Source organism: Gopherus flavomarginatus, chromosome 14 (assembly GCF_025201925.1).
Source record: "Gopherus flavomarginatus isolate rGopFla2 chromosome 14, rGopFla2.mat.asm, whole genome shotgun sequence".
NCBI lineage: Eukaryota > Metazoa > Chordata > Testudines > Testudinidae > Gopherus > Gopherus flavomarginatus.
This window is the reverse complement of record NC_066630.1, coordinates 34,111,420-34,134,831: the sequence shown is the minus strand read 5'-3', so window position 1 is coordinate 34,134,831 and position 23,412 is coordinate 34,111,420. Positions and strand designations below refer to the sequence as shown.

Sequence of the window (23,412 nt, the reverse complement as noted above, 5' to 3'; positions counted from 1 at the left end):
AATTGAGTCAATAGAAACTGAACTCTGAACACTCATGTATTTTTTTTTATTAATTTTAACAGAGTTGACTGGAAAAACAGGCTTTTTGGAATCTTTACTATTTAGTTCAGGGATTGGACTGAAGTCACAGGGGCACCAAGATTTACAATTGTATAACAAGAAACACTGGCTCTGTGAAATTTTGCTTTGCAATTAGCATTTATTATAGAAAGAGGAAGGAAGATGGTCTTGTGGCTAAGGCACTGGACTGGGATTCGAGAGATTTAGGTTCAGTACTATGGTCAACCCTAGATTTCCTGGGGGATGACGTAAAAGTCACTTGATCTCTGTGCCACTGATCCCTCCATCTATAAAATAGGGCTAATACTTTATTTCTCCCTTCCTTTAATAGTTTAGATTGCAGAGCTCTTCATGATGGCAACTGATGTCTTCCTATGTGTTTGTATCATAGTTCTATCAGCTGCATTAGACTCTTTTTCAGCATTAATATTTTGTAGACTCCAACACATTGAAACCAAAGTAATAAGTGGACTGCAGAGAAATGTTTGAGCCTTGAAATTTTATTATCTTGTTTGCATCAACCATTAATTCCTTTCAGCACCAGTAAAGAAAAAAGCTATTTTTTTTCCAAAATATCTTGTTTTTATCAGGTGTAAGACTGTGGTTTTCTTACAGGCAAAGAAAACAATGAACATGTTTGGTTTCTTGGTTTTTATACATTTATAACAAAATGTCAGGTGTGTGCTTACCATATAAAAACATTAGGTCCCAGAAGGATACAATACCAAAAAAATCATTGAAATAAAAAAGTCATTTTTATATTGGGTTTCTAAACCTCAGCATTAATACAATATTTAAAAAACATCAAGATTAATAGTCGTATTTAAAACAAGATGATTATGGACAATCTTAATACCTATTTTTAGTGACCCTCATTGTGATGGAGGAGAGCCAGGAATTCTTCCAACACTCTTGAATCCTATGTGTTCCTCTTCTTTCATCCCTCTTGACCCAGAAGGAGAGGGGAAAAAATAACTTAGCCCAACCTAAAGTGGCCTGAGAGCTGCTCATATTAACCTGAGGACAGTCAGATCTGTTTAATCTGAATCACTGGACAAATGCCATTTTAACCAAAAAAAATGTTTTTAAAGGAAAATAATTGTGGGCCCCATAGTAAATCTTTAGCCAACTAGGAGGCAGGGCCTGGTTGTGTCAGCTGCTGGGACAAGACATTGCAATGAGGTGTAAGAGAATTTTGATTCAGCAACATCCTCTCCTCAAAGTGAACTCAGTTCAGCAGGATGCAGAGTACCTGCAACTCTTCTTGAAGCCAATGTTGAGTACAATTCACTTTACTGAGCAGCCTGTTTTTTGTTGGTAGCTTGAATGGTTGCTTAAGTTGAGTCTAACTGCATACTAAACCAACTCCATCACAATACATTAGCCAAAATCTATCTCTCATAAGTACAACATTACACTATGTGGAATTCAGACATAATGTCATAAGCACTCTTCCTCAGTGCTTGATAGAGACTGTAGCACGGTATCTCATTTGATCGCATATAGTCCAGTGATGCCTTTCAGAGCCCCAGGCCAGCAAACAAACAATGCACAGATTAATCAGATCTGAATGAGCCCAGAAAAGCTGTTCTTTTGGGCTGAAAGCCAGTGGGATTTGGGTGCCTAACACCCTTAAGCCTTTTTAAAAATGCTATCCTTAGTTTACTTATTTAAGGAACATTCTCCTGTTCTTCTAAAACTACTCGTAAAATGAGAGTTGAGTGTAACAACAGTAGAAGTTGAAGCTTCAGGCATGTGTGTATTATGTCTTTTTTTAAAAGCCATTAAATGACACTTCACCTAAAATGTCCATAGTCATCCCATAAAGAACTGGTACTAATGTTCAATGATGTTACATTATTAAATACAAAGAAGTATTATCACCCACTCTTTGGAGAGATCTGAAGTTCTATGCCTAATAGGGTGAGTAGCTGTTGAAAGTTTAACTCAAACCCTTGGTAAATTATATATTGCTAATGGGGCTTGTCATGCTGTCCTTAATCAGGCTGGAATTTATTTTAGAGGAACTGCTTGCGTCTTAATTTCCTGTAGTAGTTATTTAAAAAAAAAGTGAGGAAAATGAAAATATCCCATCACATGACCTGGGTTCTAAGGCTTTTTGGATGGATATTCTACCAATAGAGTTACTGTCTGAGTGGTTCTTTTTGAGTCAGCGTGGAGAATATGGTTTCTGTTCCTCTTTCATGTGGCGCACTGTTCTCTGGAGTGGGAAGTGTGTGTTCTACAATCTTTTAAATGCATTTTCTAAATCCCTTAAGTGTATCAAGGCATCAGAAGGCACAGGATCGATGCAAATAAAGCAAAGAGCATTTGTACAATGGAGTCACAATACTATACCTCCCAGCATCGTCCTCCTGCAAAGTTAGATCCATAAGATTAGTAACAACTAACTATATTTGTTAGTGGTGTATTTTGTTTTGTTTTTAAATAGAGACGGTTTTACAATTATCCATTTATCAACCATTAAAAACAGAGAGCACTGAAAAATTAAGAACATCAAAATCTAAGAAACTGCTTACTTCAAAATTGAAAAGATCTCTCATCATATCTCAAAAGGGCAAGGAAAGTGCCTGTGTTTGAGTCGACATGACTTCACAGAACTAAACTAATTTAGACATCATTAGTTTTTACTGTAAATAGCGTAACATTGTTTGGCAGTAATTGTTTGTTTACATCCCACACTGATATCAAATTCACTGATTATCAGTTACAGTTGCTGAATTTATTGACAAACTAATTTACAGTATTAGGAAAGCTATTAAAAATACTGTACCTCAGATTTAGTTCTACTACTGATAGCAATATGGCAGCATAGCTGCTGGGCAGTACACAAATTGCTATTGGTACTGGTTTTTTTAAAAAGGTTAATAAAATACAAGCAAGATAGAAAATAGGATTACAAGCTTTTTTTTTTTTTTTCTTCAAAGTCTTTCTGAGTTAACTGCAGAGCTGAGAAAGCAGGAAACTGCACACACACACTCTGTGTATACAGAGAAAGCTACAGAGGGAAATAAGTAGTGCATTCAGCTTCTACCTCTTGGCACTTGGTTTCAATTCTTGTTTAGACCAAAAGGGGTGCCTAAATTTGGTCTCTTTCTAGTCTCCATTTGTTGTATGTCACAAACCCCCATGCAGTTTGGCACAATTCAGGTGTGAGAGGCAGTATGTGTTCGAGGGAGCCCACGACTGGAAAATGAGGGATGTGATGGGTCAAGGTTGAGATGCAATGGCAGAGCTGTGTGAGGGGAAAACTTGCTAGCACCTGTCTGGCTCTAGCCAGTGATATGTCTCTTTCATTACACTAAGGGCTTCTCTGCATGCGGAGTGACACAGGTTTAACTAAGTGTTTGGTTTTTAAATGTAGGTAGTTAAACTGATGCAAAAATCTGCATGGTCTTGTTTCTGTTTTAAACAGGATTATTTCAGTTTATAGCAGGTTTAAACTAAAGCACAATAAGTGTTCACACAGATGTTTGTATCAGGTTGGCTAAAAATTGTTGTTTTAAACAGGTGCATGTTGGGCCCAGATGAGATGTGAATTCAATATTTACGGTAGAGAATGGGGAAAACACTGTAAAAATGGAACAAGATTAGGGAGGAATGGCTTGGATTAAAGAGCAGCAGGTAATTAGCGGATTGTGTGGGCCCAGACGTATCCTTTTGAGTGGAATACACTTCTCCCTCGGAAGAGAAGCCTATTTCTATAGTGTGGTGTTCGCCTTTGCTTCCATCCTCTGCTTTGCTCTTGCCCCATTTTACATTCCTACGTGGACAAAGGGCCGAGAAGCTCAGTTATGAATCCCCCTTTTTAATTACACGAGTCAGGGAGGTAGGAAGGTGAAAAGGGTAGGGTACTGGGATGGAACAATAAATAGAAGACTCACTGCTAACAGAGGGGCTGATGTACATGTTTGTGCAGTGGAAAGAGAGAACCACCACCAAAATTATACAAATTAACTGGCCAAGACTCGAAGACTGAGGGCACAAAGAATTCAGGGTTGTGTCCCAAACATTACAAATTATTTTCAGTTCAGCAGGAGAGTTCTCGTGTGGATTTCACGTCCCCATTTTTTCTTTCTTTATTCTGCCACCACTTTTTATTCCTTTTGAAAAATCAGTGTCCTAACCAGTCTTTTGTCAATCACACTCACTCTGCTTTCTTCATCTGTTCTCCGAAATTGTCACTTGTTTTTCCTATGTCTCACATGTTTGTTAAAAGCCTTCCTTATTCATTGTATCCAGTCAAGGCAGAGAATTGACTCTGGTATTACCAACGGTACCACATGAATCTATTCAAAATGACCATAATAGTCTACATTAGCATATACTGTAAATCAGAACTGCCCTAAATGTGGGAAAGGAAGCCTATGACATTAAAAGGGGACTATATTCTTTCTCAAAGTAAAAGTGATATTCTGTGCATAGCAAACTTGTGCTCTATTCAGGAGCTGTTACTCAGGCAAAACTCTTGTTGATTTTAATACGAATATAGTTAGAGACTGGATTCCTAAACTTCAGTGTCGGATTTTTAATCATAATCTTACTTTTTCAGAGTCCTCCATTTAAGGATTATCTGCCAATTGGATACAGTTTGTTGTTTTTTTTTTAAAGCCCATCAAATTCATTGGAAAATGTTTAGCCAGTCCTGGAATGCTTTTCTTTGGCTAGTTTCAGATTTTGAATTCTCATTTCTATTCTCATTTCCCCCATGATATCTTAATGACTATTTATCTTAGAGTGGCATGCAATGCGGGCGCATGCTACTGATGCAGGCATGCTACTATGACATTAACCGGCTTGGAAAAAGAAAAGGGAAGAAAAAAGCTTTAGCTTAGTTTTACAAAGATATATTATGCAAAAATCCATCGAGCAGCACTAACTCACAGACGGATTACAAACTAAATTGTGCTATATATTAGTATAAAAACATATTTTAGTAAGAATGGCACTGGTTCAAAAGGTATAAGGACTTCCATCTTGGTTCCTTTCGGTCCACAGTGAAAGCGTTGAGATACAGCCCTGCCCTGTTGCCTGACCAACTTGTGACAATGGTTTGTTATTAGTCCTAACCCACATAATTTCTTCCCTTTATATCCTCCGATCCTAGTACATTTTTAAGAAACTTGAAAGCCAGTTGAGTTGTGGGGGGTAGCCTGGGTCAGGTCTAGTCATCTTTCCTAACGTGGCACCAGAAAAGTTCTTTTCTATCCTCTGATATAGGTCATAAATTGAAACTTTCCTCTTCTAATCTTCTAAGCTGGTCAGTTTTAAGAATCCTCTTCCCCTGTAGATACCATCAGACGCATAGCGACTGGCAGGTGGTCTGTCAAACCTGCTAACTGTGTAATAAAGTTGAACTCTTCCACTTCCTGCAAGGGAACAAAAAAGTGCAAAAATCAATGCAGGGTATTCAAAATGCACCAGGCTTAGATTTTCTACATCTCCTCCCAGTTTACTTTCTTAAGCCTAAAACCTGTCTCCCTGCTTCCATGGATGTAATCAATGCTCTGGGGGTGGGGTTCTGAGGTGGCTGAATGTAAGGCTGTAGAGACAACTTTAATTTTGGCATTTCCTAACTCTTGTGTGCTTAGCATAGGGTGACCAGATGACACAGGTGAAATATCGGGATGCAGGGGGGGCAAAAAAAAAATGCTGCTAGAGGGCCCTCCCCCCCCCCCGCACCAGCTTGCCTTGTCTCCACCTCCCCCGTAGGGGAACGTGCCCAGCTGGTGCAATCCCACCCACTCAGACAGCAGCATTTCAGGCAGGCAGCAGCTCTGCCCTGCAGCACAAAGCACCCTGGGATTACGGAGTGAGCATCTGGGGCGTGCTCAGCCTGCAGCCACTGTGACCCCATCGAGTTGCCCTGCGTGTGGGGTGAGTCTGTCCCCACGTACAAGAACGGCCCCAAGGGGTTCGGGGCAAGGCACATGCGTGCACAACAGCTGGGCAAAGGGGCCAGGGGACACGGGAGCCCTCGAGGAATGGGGGCCACCAGTCAACCCAAGAAGGGGGCTGGTGGGCAGCAGCCCTGCCCCTCAGACATGGGGTCTGGGCGCAGCACTGGCAGCCTGGCCAGGCACCTTGCAACCTCTCCCACCTTCACGTGGCTCGGGAGGCTGGACAAACAAGCAATTTTGTCCTCCCCAAATCCTCGCCCTTGCCCTACCTTCTTCATGGCTGCACCATGCACGCTGGTGTCACCCCCTCCCTCCAACACTTGTGCTGCCATACAGCTGATCAGTGCAAGCCTGGGAAGGAGGAGGAATGCGGTGTGCTTGGGGAAGAGGTGGGGCCAGGGTGGGGATTTGGGAAGGGATCCAATGGGGAAAGGAGGCAGGCGGAGTCAGGGCAGGGGGGCACGAGCCCCTCCGGGCTCCACCTGTGCACTGGAGCGGAAGGCAAAATTGGTTGTTCAGTGTCCCGATTGAACATCGGTCAGGATGTGGGACAAACAAGCAAATATTGGGACAGTCCTGATAAAATCAGGACATCTGTCACGCCAGCTTAGCAACCTCAACCTTCTTTAATGTAACTTCCTGTAACTTTAAAAAAGGCAAACAGGAAAAAACAAATTCTGTCATGTGTAACCATATTGATATCAGCAGGGTTAGAACTTTTAATCTGTCACAGACCTCTGCTATTTGAGGAATACTTGTTAGCACTAAGAACAAGAGTACTTGTGGCACCTTAGAGACAAATTTATTTGAGCATAGCTTTCGTGAGTTAGGCTAAAATAAATGTGTTAGTCTCTAAGGTGCCACAAGTACTCCTGTTCTTTTTGCAGATACAGACTAACTCGGCTGGTACTCTGAAACTTGTTAGCACTAATAAGTTGACAAACCCTTTGGCCAGCCACTAGAGGGAGATATGGCACACTTTTTGCCAGTGAAAAGAACAGGAGTACTTGTGGCACCTTAGAGACTAACAAATTTATTTCAGCATGAGCTTTCGTGAGCTACAGCTCACTTCTTTGGATGCACAGAATGGAACACACAAACAGGAGATATTTATACATACAGAGAACATGAAAAGGTGGAAGCATGCATGCCAGCAGGAAGAGTCTAATCAATTGAGATGAGCTATCCTCAGCAGGAGAAAAAGAACTTTTGAAGTGATAATTGAGATGACCCATAGAAGGTGTGAGGAGAACTTAACATAGGGAAATAGATTCAATTAGTGTAATGACCCAACCACTCCCAGTCTCTGTTTAGGCCTGAGTTAATTGTATCTAATTTGCATATTTGAGTTCAGCAATCTCTTTGGAATCTGTTTTTGAAGTTTTTTTGTTGCAAAATTGCCACCTTCAAGTCTGTCACTGAGTGGTTAGAGAGGTTGAAGTGTTCTCTCACTGGTTTTTGAATGTTATGATTCCTGATGTCAGATTTGTGTCCATTTATTCTTTTGCATAGAGACTGTCTGGTTTGGCCAATGTACATGGCAGAGAGGCATTGCTGGCACATGATGGCATATATCACGTTGGTAGATGTGCAGGTGAATGAGCCCCTGATGGCGTGGCTGATGTGATTAGGTGCTATGATGGTGTCACCTTAATAGATATGTGGACAGAGTTGGCATCGAGCTTTGTTGCAAGGATAGGTTTCTGGGTTAGTGTTTATATTGTGTGGTGTGCAGTTGCTGGTGAGTATTTGCTTCAGGTTGGGAGGCTGTCTGTAAGCAAGGACTGGCCTGTCTCCCAAGATCTGAGAGAGTGAGGGATCATCTTTCAGGATAGGTTGTAGATCTTCGATGATGCGCTGGAGAGGTTTTAGTTGGGGGCTGTAGGTGATGGCTAGTGGCGTTCTGTTATTTTCTTTGTTGGGCCTGTCCTGTAGTAGGTGGCTTCTGGGTACTCTTCTGGCTCTGTCAGTCTGTTTTTTCACTTCAGCAGGTGGGTATTGTAGTTTTAAGAATGCTTGATAGAGATCTTGTAGGTGTTTATCTCTGTCTGAGGGATTGGAGCAAATACGGTTGTATCTATCTTAGAGCTTGGCTGTAGAAAATGGATCACGTGGTGTGTCCTGGATGGAAGCTGGAGGCATGTAGGTAAGTATAGCGGGTCAGTGGGTTTCTGGTATAGGGTGGTGTTTATGTGACTATCGCTTATTAGCACAGTAGTGTCTAGGAAATGGACAGCTTGTGTGGATTGGTCTAGGCTGAGGTTGATGTTGGGATGGAAATTGTTAAAATCACGGTGGAATTCCTCGAGGGCATCAAAGCTTTCTGCTAGCTGTAGAAGAATGCTGAGACTCGGGAATCCTGTTTTCGATTCCAGATTTGGAGGCGTGTACTCTAGTTTATTGCAGAGCCTTCTGCCACTTGTCCCAGTCCTCATCCCAGGTTCTCCATCTCGTGACCCCTCTGAATTCAAGTTAAGCTGATTCCTCTTTCTCTTCTGTGCTACTTGGGCTTCAGGAGCACTGAGATATTCAGAGCACAGGAGACAGTCTCCCTGCTCCCAGTTCTGGACTTGTGTCACAATGGTCCCCAGCAGCCAGGAGGAACAACAGCAGGGAAAGTCCTGCTCAGTCCCCACAGCCCTTGGGTGGTGCATGCCCAGTGCAGACAGAACCTTCAGACAATTTAGCTGCCAAACTTTAATGAGTCTGTGAGCATCTGTGAACTGAGACTTTCAGAAGCTCATAATTTGGATTGCGATTCACAGGGTTGGCAAAAGGCACACGCCTGACCCTAACAACACTTCTTCCCCTCCAAACTCTGGAGTCAAAGCACGGAGGAGCTAGCGCTTGTCAATAAAATGGTTAAGCAAATCCGTTAACCTGGACAAAACAAAGTATGTTTTCCCCTAACCTCAGAAAGAGATGAACTTTTTGATTATTTTGAGGGGGAAAAAAAATCAAGCTGACATCTGGCACAGAAAACTTAAGCCCAAATTGACTGAAGTTTGGCAAAAATATAAGGTACCAAAAACATGGTCTTCTAATGGGAAGTGTTGGAGCAACTTTAACTACTGAGGTCTCCACAGATGCCCCCACAATTTTTTCCCATGCTATGCACCATCTATCCCTGTGGAGCCATCCCCAGTGCAGCTGCTGATCCCAGTGCTTCATCCACCAAATCTGTGCCACACTCAGCCCCCACCTTGCAGCCCGGCCTGCCCAGGTGCAGTGTCACTTCCCATCTCTGAGGAGGGACACAGGCTTCTGGAAGAAGGGGGAGGCTGGGCAGGCTCCATGTGTGGCAGGGAGTCCTAGTGCAGGAGCTGGCCCCAAAGCAGCAGTGCCCGTCACCCATTTCCCACTCAGGTTTGGCTCCATGACCCCTCTCTCATGCTCGGGCAAATGGGGTGGTACAGCTGGGCCAAACTGGTGTTGCAACATGCTGTACAAAGTGTCACCACACAACTCAGGTTTGGCCCCACAGCCCCTATATTATGTGTACAGGGGTCATAATGCCACTCAATTTTTAGCCCCTCCATCATGACGAAGGAGCCATAGGCTAAAATCTGAGGAGTGTTGCAGCCCCTGTGCACTGTGGTCCCAATGCTGCTCACTTAATTTTGGCCACAAAGACATAATTGAAGGGCTGCCAGGCCAAACCTGAGTGGGCAGTGGGGCTATCAGTGATGCTCCTTCTCACCACTGCCAATAGTATGCACTATGCATATGGCTACGGGCATCATAGGATGCCACTATCTGCACCAAATATATCATTTCACAAAAAACTACGTGCAATCTTAATTTGGCTCCCTTGTGTGCTTGTATTATGATTATATTTAAGTACACGATCACTTTTTTTTTCCCTTCTGCCTCATTCAGTGGCCTTATAATGAGACGCTTTGGGCAGTCTTAAGAATAGGCAGCTTTATCACCTCTGCATATAGTATCACATAGTGGGTTTAAAATTACTTTGAGGATCTCCCAGACTCACGGTGTATTGGAAGTACAGTGTATTTGTTTTATCATCATATCGTGTTACACTGGCCAGGATATTCTATAAGGTTTTACAAAAGTTCAAAAATTGGTGCCCATCAAATGAAAAACTAGAGAGTAATGCTAGAGGGCATAAGAAAAAGCACCTTCTGCCCCCCAAAATTACCCCTGCCAAATTTAAGGCTGGAGGAAAAAAAATTTGCATTTTTATTTTGTAACATCCTTCTACTTTCCAGGAAGCCGTATGCAGTAGCTAATTCTACCCTAGATGCCCCTACCAAGAGTAAACTCCATTATGCTAGTCACTATATAAACATGAAATAAGGTAGAGTAGAGGATGTACTCACTGGTGCTATGTGAGATATTAGAATCAAACCCATTTGAACTGAGCCTATTTTTGAGATCTGATGCGTTCCTGAACAGAGCCCATGCTCACAGAAGTTCAGCAAACATTATCTTAGGTTGCTTAAACACTTGAGTAGCTGTAAAAAGCATCGAAGAGTCCTGTGGCACCTTATAGACTAACAGACATATTGGAGCATAAGCTGATACTTGAGTAGCTGGTTAACCTCTTTACCCCACCCCACCTCCAAGGCACCTTCTCTTACTTCCAAGAAGTCCCAGGCTGCCCAGGACAGAAGCAGGAGAGAGGGTCTGAATGGTGAGTTCCCGTTTGGAGATGCGAGTTTGAATTTAGCCCTGTAAGCAAATCTGCAGGGCCTTGTGTGCCATCCAAGCACTTTACATGCTGAGTTACACTTCACTTCACTAGAGAACTCACCACTTTCCATTCCAGGTAGACACCCTCTTCTGTGTAAAGCATGTAGTCAATCCTCCTCCCACTGCCTTTTAGTGATGCCTTCCTCCCCTTTTGACTTGAAGAATGGTTCTTGCTGGTGGGATAGACCAAGTATCCTTTCCTCCCTTCTTCGCTTTCCAGCACCCTGGTTTACAAAAAACAGAAGCCTGTTAAATATTTCCCAGCTCTATCCCTGTGTGTAAAATAAGCTATCGTCAGTATTTTTATTGCAGGCCCCCCCCAACACACACTGCGCTATTCGGAGGAGTCTACAGGGTAACCAGTAGCAGAGTGAAATCCATTGTTTCAGGCATGCATTTTACAGCATAAGGTTATATTAATCTGCAGCTGACTGAGGGGACAGTTCTGCTTGGACATTCTCACAACGAGTCTCAATACTGATATTCCACTATGTGTGTGGATCTGACCCTGATGTCAGCAGGAGTTTTGTACTGGGAAGGAAAGTAGAATATTGGCATAAAGATCCACCATGTGGATTTCGTATATACAATTACTGTATTTGCAGTACCTGCAGCAACTCCATATGCAGGCTATCAAACTCATCTGGTCATCAGCATGTGCAATCAGAAATGTTGAGTGTTGTTTGAGACATGCAGATATGTACATCCTTTTGTGCATGCACTCTTATGAAAATGTGGGCGAAAATGTACAAATGACTTTCAAAACCAAGTAGTTGAAAATGATTTACTTTTCTTACCTGTCAGAACCTGAGCTCAGAGGTCAGTGGTTTCCCTTGTAAAAGTTGATTACATCTTTAAACTACATCATCAACTGTTGCAGCAGAAACACTGAGCCATGAACTTGGGTCCTAGCAGGTACAAAGCCTTTAAGTTCATCTTGAGAAAAAAATGACATTTTGATGTCCTGGCTTTTTAAAATGATCATGAGAGAGTGAGTGTGTGTGTGTGTGTGTGTGTGTGTGTGTGTGTTAAAGGTGACAAGCACAGAACTCTTATGAAATGATTTGAAGTTAGGAAGAGACATAGTCCCTACTTTTATCATCATCTCTCAAAATTCTATCCTTCAAAAGAATCTGAACTTTGATAAGGCAAGAACTGCAACACTTAGAGGACTGTTTTAGTTTTTTGGCGAATTGGGAGTAAATGCAAATTGTAATTGGCGAAAGTTGATTCTTATAAGAAGCACTTTACCCACCTTTACAAGATGATAATCCACCATAACACATTATGGTTGGCTATTAAGTCTATGGAAAATAAATGTATTGCAGATCATTTGTTTCCTCTGATTAATTTCAATGTGAATGTTCTGATGGTTATTAAAAATAATCTGTCTAGGCTTATATAACTATTTCACAAAGGGAAATTTTCTTTCATATAGGATGTTTCAAATGTGGACAGTCATGTAATTAATTGTGTTAAATTAGCTTACTCGAACACGCTGATCCCACAACATGAAGAATCAGACTGTTCATTCTACAGCTTGTTTCTGAAAACAGTGCTCTTTCTGAAAGCCTCATTTAGATTCAAGAAAATGATCTGGCTCTAATGAAGCTGACCTCCATTGAAAAGCAGGAGCCCACACAGACTTGGTAAGCGCAAATTAAACAACAACAGTTGAGCAAAAGTTGCGCAGAGCTGGACCAATACTGCAACAAAAACCCAAACCCCACAATTTTCATCTGTGCAGTCACTTCATTTGAAAGATGACTTCACTTGAGCTGTACTTACACCCCTTTTATATTCACTTCCTGTGCCCATTTCAGTGGCTGAGTCATCTACACAAGTGTTTATGGAAAAGGAATTTTCATCTCAAATACTCCAGGACAATGAATTTTAAATTTTCATGCACCTGTATTCTCAGTAAAATTCAGGTCGCTTATATGTGAGGGGCTGCTGCTTGACACAGCAGGTGCAGAGGGTGTATGCCATGCCACAGAAGTAGCAGCACATAACTACTCCATATGAATGTAATAAGTTATGCCTGGCCAATATGATATATACAGCAATCTAAACTTTATAGGGCTGATGCCTCAGATAAGACCTAGAACACAGAAAGGAGAAAGGGTTTAAAAAAAACCTTCCTAATCTTTTCTCCTTGTGAGATTTAATAGCCCCAGGTGGCTTTTTTAAAACCTTCCTGCCTATTACAAAAGTTTATGACTCCTCCAATTAGAGCATGGAAACAATACCATGTGACTATAGTGGCAAGTCACAACTAATCAGCACAGCTTATTTTTAATATTGAATATCAGACTGTCTGATGAATCCACACCTGCAAAAAGTATGACACATGAGTGAGAGAATGACGTTCTAGAGTCAATTTCACTCCATCTCCACAAAGCTCGGGTAAGTCATCTCACAACCCAGGGGGGCTGGAAACTGCAGGCCCCACAGCCTTTCTGCTGCTGCTGCTCCAGCTTGTGGCATGGAATTGTGGGCCACAGTCTCTTCACACACATTGCTTTGGGGCCTCTGAATCTCATCTCTTGACTGGTCCCTAATGGGGTCTTCTGTGTTGGACTATGAAGACCTTGTTGCAGTATAGAGTCCCAGTACTTCTGTACAACCAGTGAATACTCCACACCCCACCGACCTTTTGTGGTGCTTAAATGATGCAGATGGCCTTGTGTTGGCTCTCTGCATCAGGGTAAATTTCACCTTCTGTGAGAAGAAATTACTTGCCCTAAATTAAAAGTTCAGCTTTATAGCTAAGGCTCCTTCAAAATGGAAGTGTGTTTACATTGCCCCATTGTTCAGAAGTGGAGTCCAAGTTGGAAAAGATCAATATCTACCTTATTAAGTTGTCCCAGCTTTACAGAAAAATTAGTTAACAAACAGCTTGCTCATTATTTATGCTTATTATATTCTGCTAATCAGGGAGTCAAGCTTGTTCTAGCTCGTATGATAGTTCCCATTACTTATCCTTTTAATAAGGGACAAGTCTGTGCTGTACCTTCATTGATTCTGATTTGCTGAACTGTTTCCCAGAGCTACCTCTGCCAACATAAACAGTTTGTTAAATTGGATAGGTTTATATTGCAGCCAAATTTTACTACTGAAGGATTTCTGCAGGCATCTATTTTAAGCCCACTCTGGTTTGCCATCTACATTAACAATATAAATCGGACAGCTGGAAGCTCCTCTCCATCTTTATGCTGATGATACCATTTTAGATTCTCTATGCACTTCACCACTATATCAGTTATGAATGCGCTTTGATTAGGTTTTTAAAAGCATTTTAATTACCTTTTACAATCTAAAATCATTAATGTAACGTGGACTCTAAAATTACAGATAAATGATGTTGTTATAAATCACTGACCAAGGCCTGAATCCAAGTTCCAAGGGTTCCCTTCTGCAGGGGATGGCCTCTCTAAAGCCTTAAATCACTTTCAGAAAAGCTATGAATGAAAATCCCTGTCCTCCTTTAAGGCCTGATTAAAAGTACATTCAAGTCAATGGAAAGATTCCCACTGACTTCAGCAGGCTTTGGATGAAGACTTCAGAGGGTGAAAGAATTGTTAAGTGTTCCAGGAGAAGAAGAGCCCCGATGCTACCGTGGCAGGTAAGGAGTCTTTCATTTAATCCTGCAACAAAACTCCTGAACACCTTTTTTCAGTCATACTTTATATTACGGGTGCACATAAAATAATTTCTAAATAGTTAATACATGACAGATGTTTGAATAAATGACTAATAAATTAAGAGTTCAGTGGATTGCTTATAACCATCTATACTATTCACTTATTCATGTATGTAACATAAGTATTTATCCTTTATAAACCCTTTATCAAGTGTGACGCATCTTTATTACTAAATGCAAATAGCTCCTTTTTATGGTTTTTTTTGGGTATATTTATTTTTTATTTTAATAGGAACAGTAAATCTGTTAAATGACAAATTGTCCCAAAGGACCCCTTGAAAATTAATCCACAAAAATTTTAGGGAGCTCCAGTTTGTAAGTCTCCATGCCTGCACTTGGAGCCATAAAATGGGAAATTGTATTCACATGCATATTTACATTTGCAGATTTGCATGTGCAGGCCAAATGGACCCCTCTTTTACTTGCATAATACCTTTAGTACAGGATAGTTTTGCATCTTGTACATCTGAATGGATGTGCCTGCAAATGTGCATGTAAGAGAGGGGTCATTTGGCCTGCTCAGGCAAATCTGCAAATGTAAATAGATCTGTAGATTTTGGAGGACTGTTGAAAAGTTTGCCTTTAATAACTGCTCCTGACTGCTTATTAATACAGTGTTCCTAAAACAGGCTACAGTTTGTAAATTGTTGAATAGAGGCTAAACACAGATTTTATCTTTTAAAAATCAGTAAGTTCTATGCTACTAAATTTTAACTTAGTTGAGTTTCATGACTACCCTTGTTTCACATAGTTAACCAAGTAACTATTCAAACCACCTTATTATCACTCTAGTATATTTCATTTATAGATTCGCTTGCAGAAATTCCGTAGAAAGTACCTGTAAGCATGTTTTGATACCATGCAGCAGTTGGATCTTCTATACTTATCATTATGAATTATACAATCTACTAATGAAGACAAGATGTCCAAAGGACAAACACATGCTCGTCTGTTAAAAATGTTGCTCAGCAAAGTATTAACCTAGCATCAGAACTGCTTCAACAGTATATTATCTAAGCGTAGGTCTCGTATAGTCCTTAAAGAAATATCTCCTAAGGTTTCATCAGCCTTTGGGTAAGTGGTCTTTTGCAGCAGTGAGTTTAAACATGCCCAAGACACACAGCTAAATCAAACATACCATAAGCATAAACTGCAAATACAGGCCACTACTATTGGCTGATACTCTGATTTTCTTTTTCCCATGGCATGTTTGATATGATCATTTTCCCCCTCCACCCCCTTCATGGTTTATTTATATGTAATGAATTATGGGAGCTTTCTACTACCATGACAGCATCTACATACCTCACAGGGTTAGTCTGTGTTGAGTTTTAGTTCTTGGGCCAGTTATTTTATTCAACTAGTCCCCTCATTGTTAGTACCAAGTCTGCTGTACTGATCAGCTGTGGCGAGAACTTCAAACAGGCTGTGCTATGCCCAGTCTGGTAGCATTCAGAAGTTGGTTTTATTGTCCTGTTCCAGCAAACTGAATATATACACAGATGTGAATTCACTGAATATTAGCCAGCTTTGAATGTTGTCGTGCATGTCTCTTTTGCTAATATAGTTAATAGCCACAGGGTTTGGAGTCATGATCCAAACTTCCCCAAAATTCAAGGTTGGTTAGACCTAGAGTTTACTTAGTCCTGTTTCTATTCCCCCTCCACACCCATTTCATTTTTAAAAATGTTTTGGTGTAAATTTAGTGCTGGTTAAAGATGTCAGAGTGACATCGCTAGAATCTGAAGTCTTCCACTTGGCCGTAAGACAGCATGACTCCCCTATATAGTGCGTTAATCTTCTATTTATTATCTATACATATTTACATTATGCCACGTTCACAGTATTCCTGCGGGTCAGGCAGGACCACCTATAGAGATGCAAAGTCAGTACAGTTTCTAGAGTTAATTAAATCCTTAGTACCTCTGCTGCTATTGCCAAATAAAAGGTAAGCAACACATCTCTCAAAGGCCACCAAACAGCCATCGGATAGTAAATTTTAGTCACTTATCACCGGAATTAAAACATTAAATGGAAAATGACAAACTAGCTTTTCAATTAATTGTCTGTAAACAGTGAAAGAGGGACTGAGTGCATACTTCTGTAGGTTATCTGGAGTGCACACTTCTTCGTCATACAATCCTTCAGGATCTAACAAGGTACCTGTGAACAAAAAGGAACACGTGGCTCAGCATACCTATTGCTACTTGCACCTTGTGTAGTTAATTGTAGCGGTGCAAAGGGAGTGGAATCAGAAAGTGTTCCTTTCTGATTTTATATTCACTTTGCATTTGCTTTGGACAACGGTGCTATCGGTTTAAGATATGGCCTCCCATCAGGGACTGTTTCTTGCCCATGCAGGCTAATGCTTTTGATCTAATGGGATTCTTCTATTTCAGAACGCATGCAAAAATACTCCCTAATTGCAATGAGGATGGGAATGCTTGTACTCAGTTTCTCCACCCTCCCTCTTTCTGATCCTTAAGTGTGTCTTCTCCCTTGCCTCCTGCACAGAACGCGCCCCCCCCCGCATGAACTTTTTAAACCTTTCTGGCAAACTACCCAATCTGACCTACCCTAACCACTTCCTCAATCAGTCAAATCAAGGTAATTAATTAAGTGAAACCACCACTCCTGTTTTTAAATGTTTTTCATGGAAGTCCAGTGGGCAAAGTAATCTCTAGTGTAACTCAGTTGAAATCAGTGGAATTACACCAGGAATGAGTTTTTCCCTAAGGTATGCAGTTTGAGGTGGATGTGAAAATGAAAATGGTGCCAATGAAATTATTTAATTACCTTGTCACAAACACTGATTTATAACATCAGCAATTAATGGGGCTGGAAGAGTCTAGTCATAAGCTGAATGCTTCAGTTTACATACAAACAGCTTGGTGTAACTGAGAGACTAGAATTGGAATACAGAGAAACCACAATGGTTCAGCTGGGTTTTAAAAGATAATTTTAAAGTTTCTAAACTGCGTCAGGGTACTTGAGTAATCTTATAAACTGATGCCATGTTCAATTCCAGCAAGGTCTGCATTTTGGTAGAAACACCTCATCCACTATTTGGGTACATTTTTATAGCCCAATAAAGCGTTCTGAGGCTTACAAAAGAGATGACACTTTTAAACCACAATTTGTACATATTTAGTCCCTGTTTAATTGTTACTGCCCCTTAGTTATACCACATGCTGCCTACAGGTGGTGTCTCAGGAACATATAAGGTTAAATCAGTTGCCTCTGACAGTTTGAGACAAAACCTTACCAATTGCCCATGGTTTTTCCTCCCCAGGACCAAGTCGGCATGGATCTTTGTAGCGTGTAAACAGGGAGTGCTGCTGCTCCAGCTTGTCCTCTGCAAGTCCAAGGAAGGCAAATCAATCACATAGTGCAAGCTTTAAAATACAGTGCAGAAACTGGTACCGTGCAAAAGGCAAACTTGACTCTCCGATCTGTGTCCTCAGCTCATGCCCCTGGAAGGGAGAGGAGGTTCCTCCCATCACTCTGAAGAAACCTCTCTGGTCAAGACTACAGCCGCACTAATTTAATTTGGAACCTGCTTTCATTTTGGTTTCTAAGGTGATATTAGCAATATTCTGTAATGAATTTTAAAAAACAAATAAACCAAAAATCACAATTGTAGTCAAGATTCTTATTAACCATGAGCTACATTTTATAAATTCTCTAAATCTTAGTCCTCAGATTTGACAAAAGCATTTCCTAAATGTCTCCCATTTATCATTAGTTTAATGCTAAATTGACAACTGAAGGAACTGCTGCCCCTTATTTATCTTCAAAACAGCTTTGATCGCAGGCAAAGCAATGTAGATTTCCCACCTTGCCTGGGTAATTTACATAACTCCTGTCCTGGAGGGACCACTCTCCATGCCCTTTCAATTTCTAGTCCGCAAGACTGCCAACAGCGTACCAATTAGTGCCAGTTGTGATGGTGGCACATGCTTGAGGAACTGGGTTAATATCACCAACTCATTTCAACTGGCCCACTGAACAGACAACAAATGATGACTTTTGGGCACTAATTAACTGGGCTGGATTTGAACTAGTGACCTAAGGTGAAAGACCTTAGGCGAGTTGAGATTAGTGGCATTAAAAATGTTACTTGTATATTTCAAATCCTCCAAAACTGTAAATCATGAAAAATAGGCCAATTCCTATTCCTGGTCACCTCCACTCCCTCGTTATATATACGGTCTTGTTGCATCTTGTCTTAGGGCTTGGCTACACTGGCACCCCCCTGAGCGCTGCAAGATACAGCGCTGTAAAGTGCCAGTGTAAACAGTGACGCAGTGCTGGGAGCGTGGCTCCCAGCGCTGCAAGCTACACCCGTAAGGGATGTGGTTTACGTGCAGCGCTGGGAGAACTCTCTCCCAGCGCTGGTGCTCTGACCAACTTTGAAATTTCAAGTGTAGCCATGCCCTTAATTAGGAGCCTAAACTCTTTAGGGCCAGATTTTTAAAGGTACTTGGGCATCTAGAGGTGCAGATCGGTGCCCAATGGGAGTTAGGTGCTTAGTGGGAATTTTTCAAAATTGCCTAGGCACCTGTGTGCATTTTTAGGTGTCTAAATACCTTTTAAAAATCCATCCCTTACTGTTACTATGCAGTGGTACAGCACCCAGCATAATGGAGTCCTAATGTCACTGGTGCTACTGTATAAAATTAGTTGTTAATATCCTATTCTCCACTGCCTGAATGCTCCAAATAATTGTCCCCACCAACAAAATACCACTAAGAACAATGATTCGCTATTGGAAAATATAGCACTTTAAACAGAAGAAAATGTATCAACAACAACAAAGACTCACTGCCAAATCCTGCCCATCTGATTTTTGGGAGTAATTAATGGGCCTGATTCTCCATTGCCTTGCGCTATGTACTGATGTAAATGACTATACAATATAGGTATTAAATGTTAGGCAGTGCAGAACTAGACTCGCTGGCTTCATATTGACAAGACATATGGTAAGTTGGGTATGTATATAGTCTCTGCAGTGCATTTGCTGAAGTTAGAAGTTTGTGGTATGACTGCTTCACAAGATGCACTGTTCGCGAAACACTTAAATTACATAACTAACAGAGTCAGAAATGATATTTTGTGTTGTGATATTGTTAGCCTGAGTATTAAAGTAGTCCAAATTACAAGCAGCATGCCACATGCATTCTCAATGCTTAATTTCTGCCAGAGCACAATTAGTACCAATTTATCTACTTCAAGTCTAATAGCAAATATATGCCGCTAGCATTATTTTATGTAACAACAAACTAGTACTATTGACACTGGATCAAGGAGCTAGGAGAACTAAAATTCAGGGTATACTATTAATTATAGTAAATCTCGTATCTAGTAGTATTTGCAGGATCAGACCCTCAAACTGAAAATACCAACACTACTGTAAATCCAATAATTTTTTTTAAACCTATTAAACTGGCAGTGTCCCTTGATAATTTTCTTCTTTGCAGCACTTCCACCATTTTAGATTTTAGAATTTCTTATCAACAGTTCAAGTTCCCTCTAGGGATCCCTGGAACATTCACAAGTGCCTGCACTTGGAACTAATGTGGACAATAGACTGTGACAAATGACAAGGCAACAAAATCCATAAATGTGTATGAAAATGGACACACTCAAAACGAGGGAGAGGGAACTTCTTTGAAGTTTGAGCTAGATGTATCATCTAAGGAGGATATTGCCCTGCATCAACAGGAGCAAACTAGACCTGCTTCTACAGGAGAGCAACATCATTCTTGCCAAGGGATGATGATGCGTGACTATCTCAATTCCAACTAGAAGGGGTCAGAAAAAGGAAACAACACATGTTCAGTCTGTAGCCACATATGTACTAACCATCCACTGCCCCTGAGGATGTTACAGGCTCTTATATCATTGTCTCTGTTTTGTCCCTAGCTATATGGCCACAGGATCCCATTCTTGCATTTTGTTCAATATATCTTACTGAGCTGAGAAGTGATACCTCTATTGCACCCGCATTGTCTCAGCTGCCTTGAAAGTTGCTGTCTTTAGAACCACAAGACAATTCTGGGGATGAGGCAGTAATAAATTAGCGGATACATCTTGGAGGAATTGCAGAAAACTAGAGTATTTTAGATGTGACAGGTACACTTAAATCACATCCCTCCTCTCTCAGCAGGTTATTGATTTTGTTCAGGTATTTTTATTTTAGGACCAGATGAAATCTGTGCAGTTTTATTTCTCCAAGTTTTGCTCTGTCACAGGGTTTCATATGCCTACAAACCTTCTTTGGAGAAGCCATGGAAAGGAATAAAATTCTGCGATGATTAATCCACTGCCATGCAGCAATTGTTACTATTCATGGCTGAGAGGTACAGCCTAGCCCCTCTCATTGAATGTTATTTTATCTCATAGCAAAAGATTTAAAATATAATAGATTTCCATCAGAGTCAGACCACATCGGCCTGACATTAAAGACAGCCTTATAATAAAGTTCCTGATAACTGAGAATTCAATGTACCGATGTTAGAAGTGTGATAACTCCCTAGTACTAGGGTACAAATGACTTGCTGCAAATGGCCCTAAAACATGGGGTGACTTGTGAATGTCAGATGGATTAATGGTATAACTTTCAACAAAGAGTTAGAGCTGGATTTTCACGGGAGGAAACAAACCATTCTACAATTTCACAGTTTGTAAAAAAAGCTGGCAAGTCTAAAAATATTCAGTTAATATTTTTTCCTTAAAACCTTCTGGACTCTTTACAGTGCAAAACTGGTAAATACTGTATCAAAATTTAGTACTTAAAAATACAAAACCTACATTAATCTAAAGTACATTACCTAACAAAGATCTGTGCCTTTTTAAATTAAAAACATTCCCCTGCAGAGTTGTAAACACAAACACTGCAGCATTGTTCTAACTTAATACATGAGAACTAAAAAGTGAGACTGACTATAAACAGAAAATGAAAGTGGTCAACTTAATTTCAACTTCCATTTCAAAAGTGAAAAATAGTAAACTGCATCAATAGCAAAAATAACAGATTTTCAATGCTTTTAATGATTTAAATTGTTAGCAACATATCTAAGAACAGCTTTTACCTTGTTAGTGTCCCTTTAACCATGGTTATGTTTCAATTATTTAAATCCCTATGCAAACATGCCTACAAAAACTCAACCACTATATAAAAATATATTGTCAACCAAGTAACATCTGACACTTGGCTAAAATGCACATACTATGAATACATTGGATGAAATGATCATGTTTACAAACTAGGAAGTTTCTTTATCTCATCAGAGGTCAACAATTTTAAGATTTGGAGCAAAGCTACACAAGCATGTAAATAAATGAATTTTGATTGGCTGTATCTGAATTCAGCTAAAATTGATTTACCTCTGAGCCAATAAAGCATAGGGACATTTTTGCTTTACTAATAAACTCTGGTCAATAAATCTTGACTTTCAGCTCTAGAATGTTGATTCATAATTCTAGATGCCAAGTCAGCGTCTGCCAACTTCATGTTCTGTTCTTCAGAAACTTTTCTACTCAACTTCAGGGTTCATTGGAGGTGCAATAACTAAATTGACTGTGAGCATTTGATCCAAAGCTGAGTATGAGAGGTTATTCATCTCCTGAGAATCCTGGCTGCCAAGTGGTAGCACATGTAAATACGAGACAAGACCAGGCAATGCAGGGCCAGTCAACATTTTGAATTTTTTCATTTGAACATCTATCCAAACCAGACTGATTAACCTTGTCAGTTGTGATTAGCACTATCTCGATCTCATCAGCAGTTTCAAAAGAAAATCACATTCAAAGACATGATATGAGAGAATAGTAGTTATTTTGGACCGTACAGGAGGTATCTTTTTCTTTGACATACCTGGTACACCCAGCTTCATTAGACGGGATAGATTCCCTATGGACACTAATATCTCCACTAAGCAAATGGGCTTGAACAGTGACTAAGAATCCATAAACCTGGTGGTCCTAAACTTTAGAGCCCAGTCTGAACACTGTAGCTTGAATTCATCTCTAACTTAGCTGACTAAAAGCACAGTATAAACCAATATGCATAATAGAGAACATATTAAGAGACTCACAGTGATCATGATTGTTCCTACCCCTTGTCTCACTGGTTCACACTCTTGCGGTCCTAGTGTATCCATCTCATTGTATGGTCACATAGTAGCAGTAGCTCAGACACCGTGAACTTTCCTCTCAGATGTAGCCCTCTCCATGCTTTTTGCTATCTCCAGGCTGAACTACTATAATGTGTTCTATGTAGGCTACCACTGGAGGTCATTTGGATGCTTCAGCAAGAGCAGTTTGCAATCACCTGCCTATTAAGTGGGAGCGTGCACACACGAATATACACCACCTGTGATTTACACTCTGTGCTGGCTTCCAAGCTGCTGCTTGGTGGTGGTAGCTAGTATCTATAATGTTGGTTGAAAACCTCCCCCCCCGGGCACAGCAAGTTACAGCGCTGTAAATCGCCAGTGTAAACAGCGCGGCAGGGCTCCCAGCACTGTAAGCTAATCCCCTCGGGGAGGTGGAGTACCTGCAGCGCTGGGAGACCTCTCTCCCAGCGCTGGCGCCGTGTCCACACTCACTTCAAAGCGCTGCCACGGGAGTGCTCCCGTGGCAGCGCTTTGGAGTTTTGAGTGTAGCCAAGCCCTTAGACAACCCCTCTCCCTATACTCTTCAGATCAGTTGCTTTTCTGGAAAAGCTTCTGTTGTTTGGGCCCAGGGTTAAACTCTGAGCAAACAGCAAGACATCATTAGTAGACAGCCTTTGGTTCTGAAATTTGCTCTCTGCTACAGTCCACCAGAGTCCAAGTTCACTTGCTTTTGGAACACAATGCAAGACTTTTTTTACTTGGAATATTTCTTAATTTTAGAACATAATTTGGAGGGGATCCCGCATTAACGCACAGTAGTGGTAGAAGTTGGGATGGATTTTTTGATTGATTTGTGCCAATTGCCGGTAATAATTGTTCTTTTTAATTTCTGTGG

At 40.8% G+C, this 23,412-nt stretch overlaps 1 protein-coding gene across 1 annotated transcript in view; it reads right to left on the bottom strand.

Moving 5' to 3' along the window:
• Positions 1-238: 238 nt before the first annotated feature.
• Positions 239-23,412, bottom strand: part of SMPD3 (sphingomyelin phosphodiesterase 3) — a 234,466-nt gene continuing 211,292 nt past the window's right edge. The window contains exons 6-9 of the mRNA XM_050922698.1: positions 17,663-17,752; positions 16,497-16,560; positions 10,756-10,918; positions 239-5,450 (exon numbers count right to left, since the gene is read on the bottom strand). Coding sequence (XP_050778655.1) covers positions 5,349-5,450; positions 10,756-10,918; positions 16,497-16,560; positions 17,663-17,752 — 419 coding nt within the window. The 3' untranslated portion in view covers positions 239-5,348. The remainder of the gene's footprint in view (positions 5,451-10,755; positions 10,919-16,496; positions 16,561-17,662; positions 17,753-23,412) is intronic.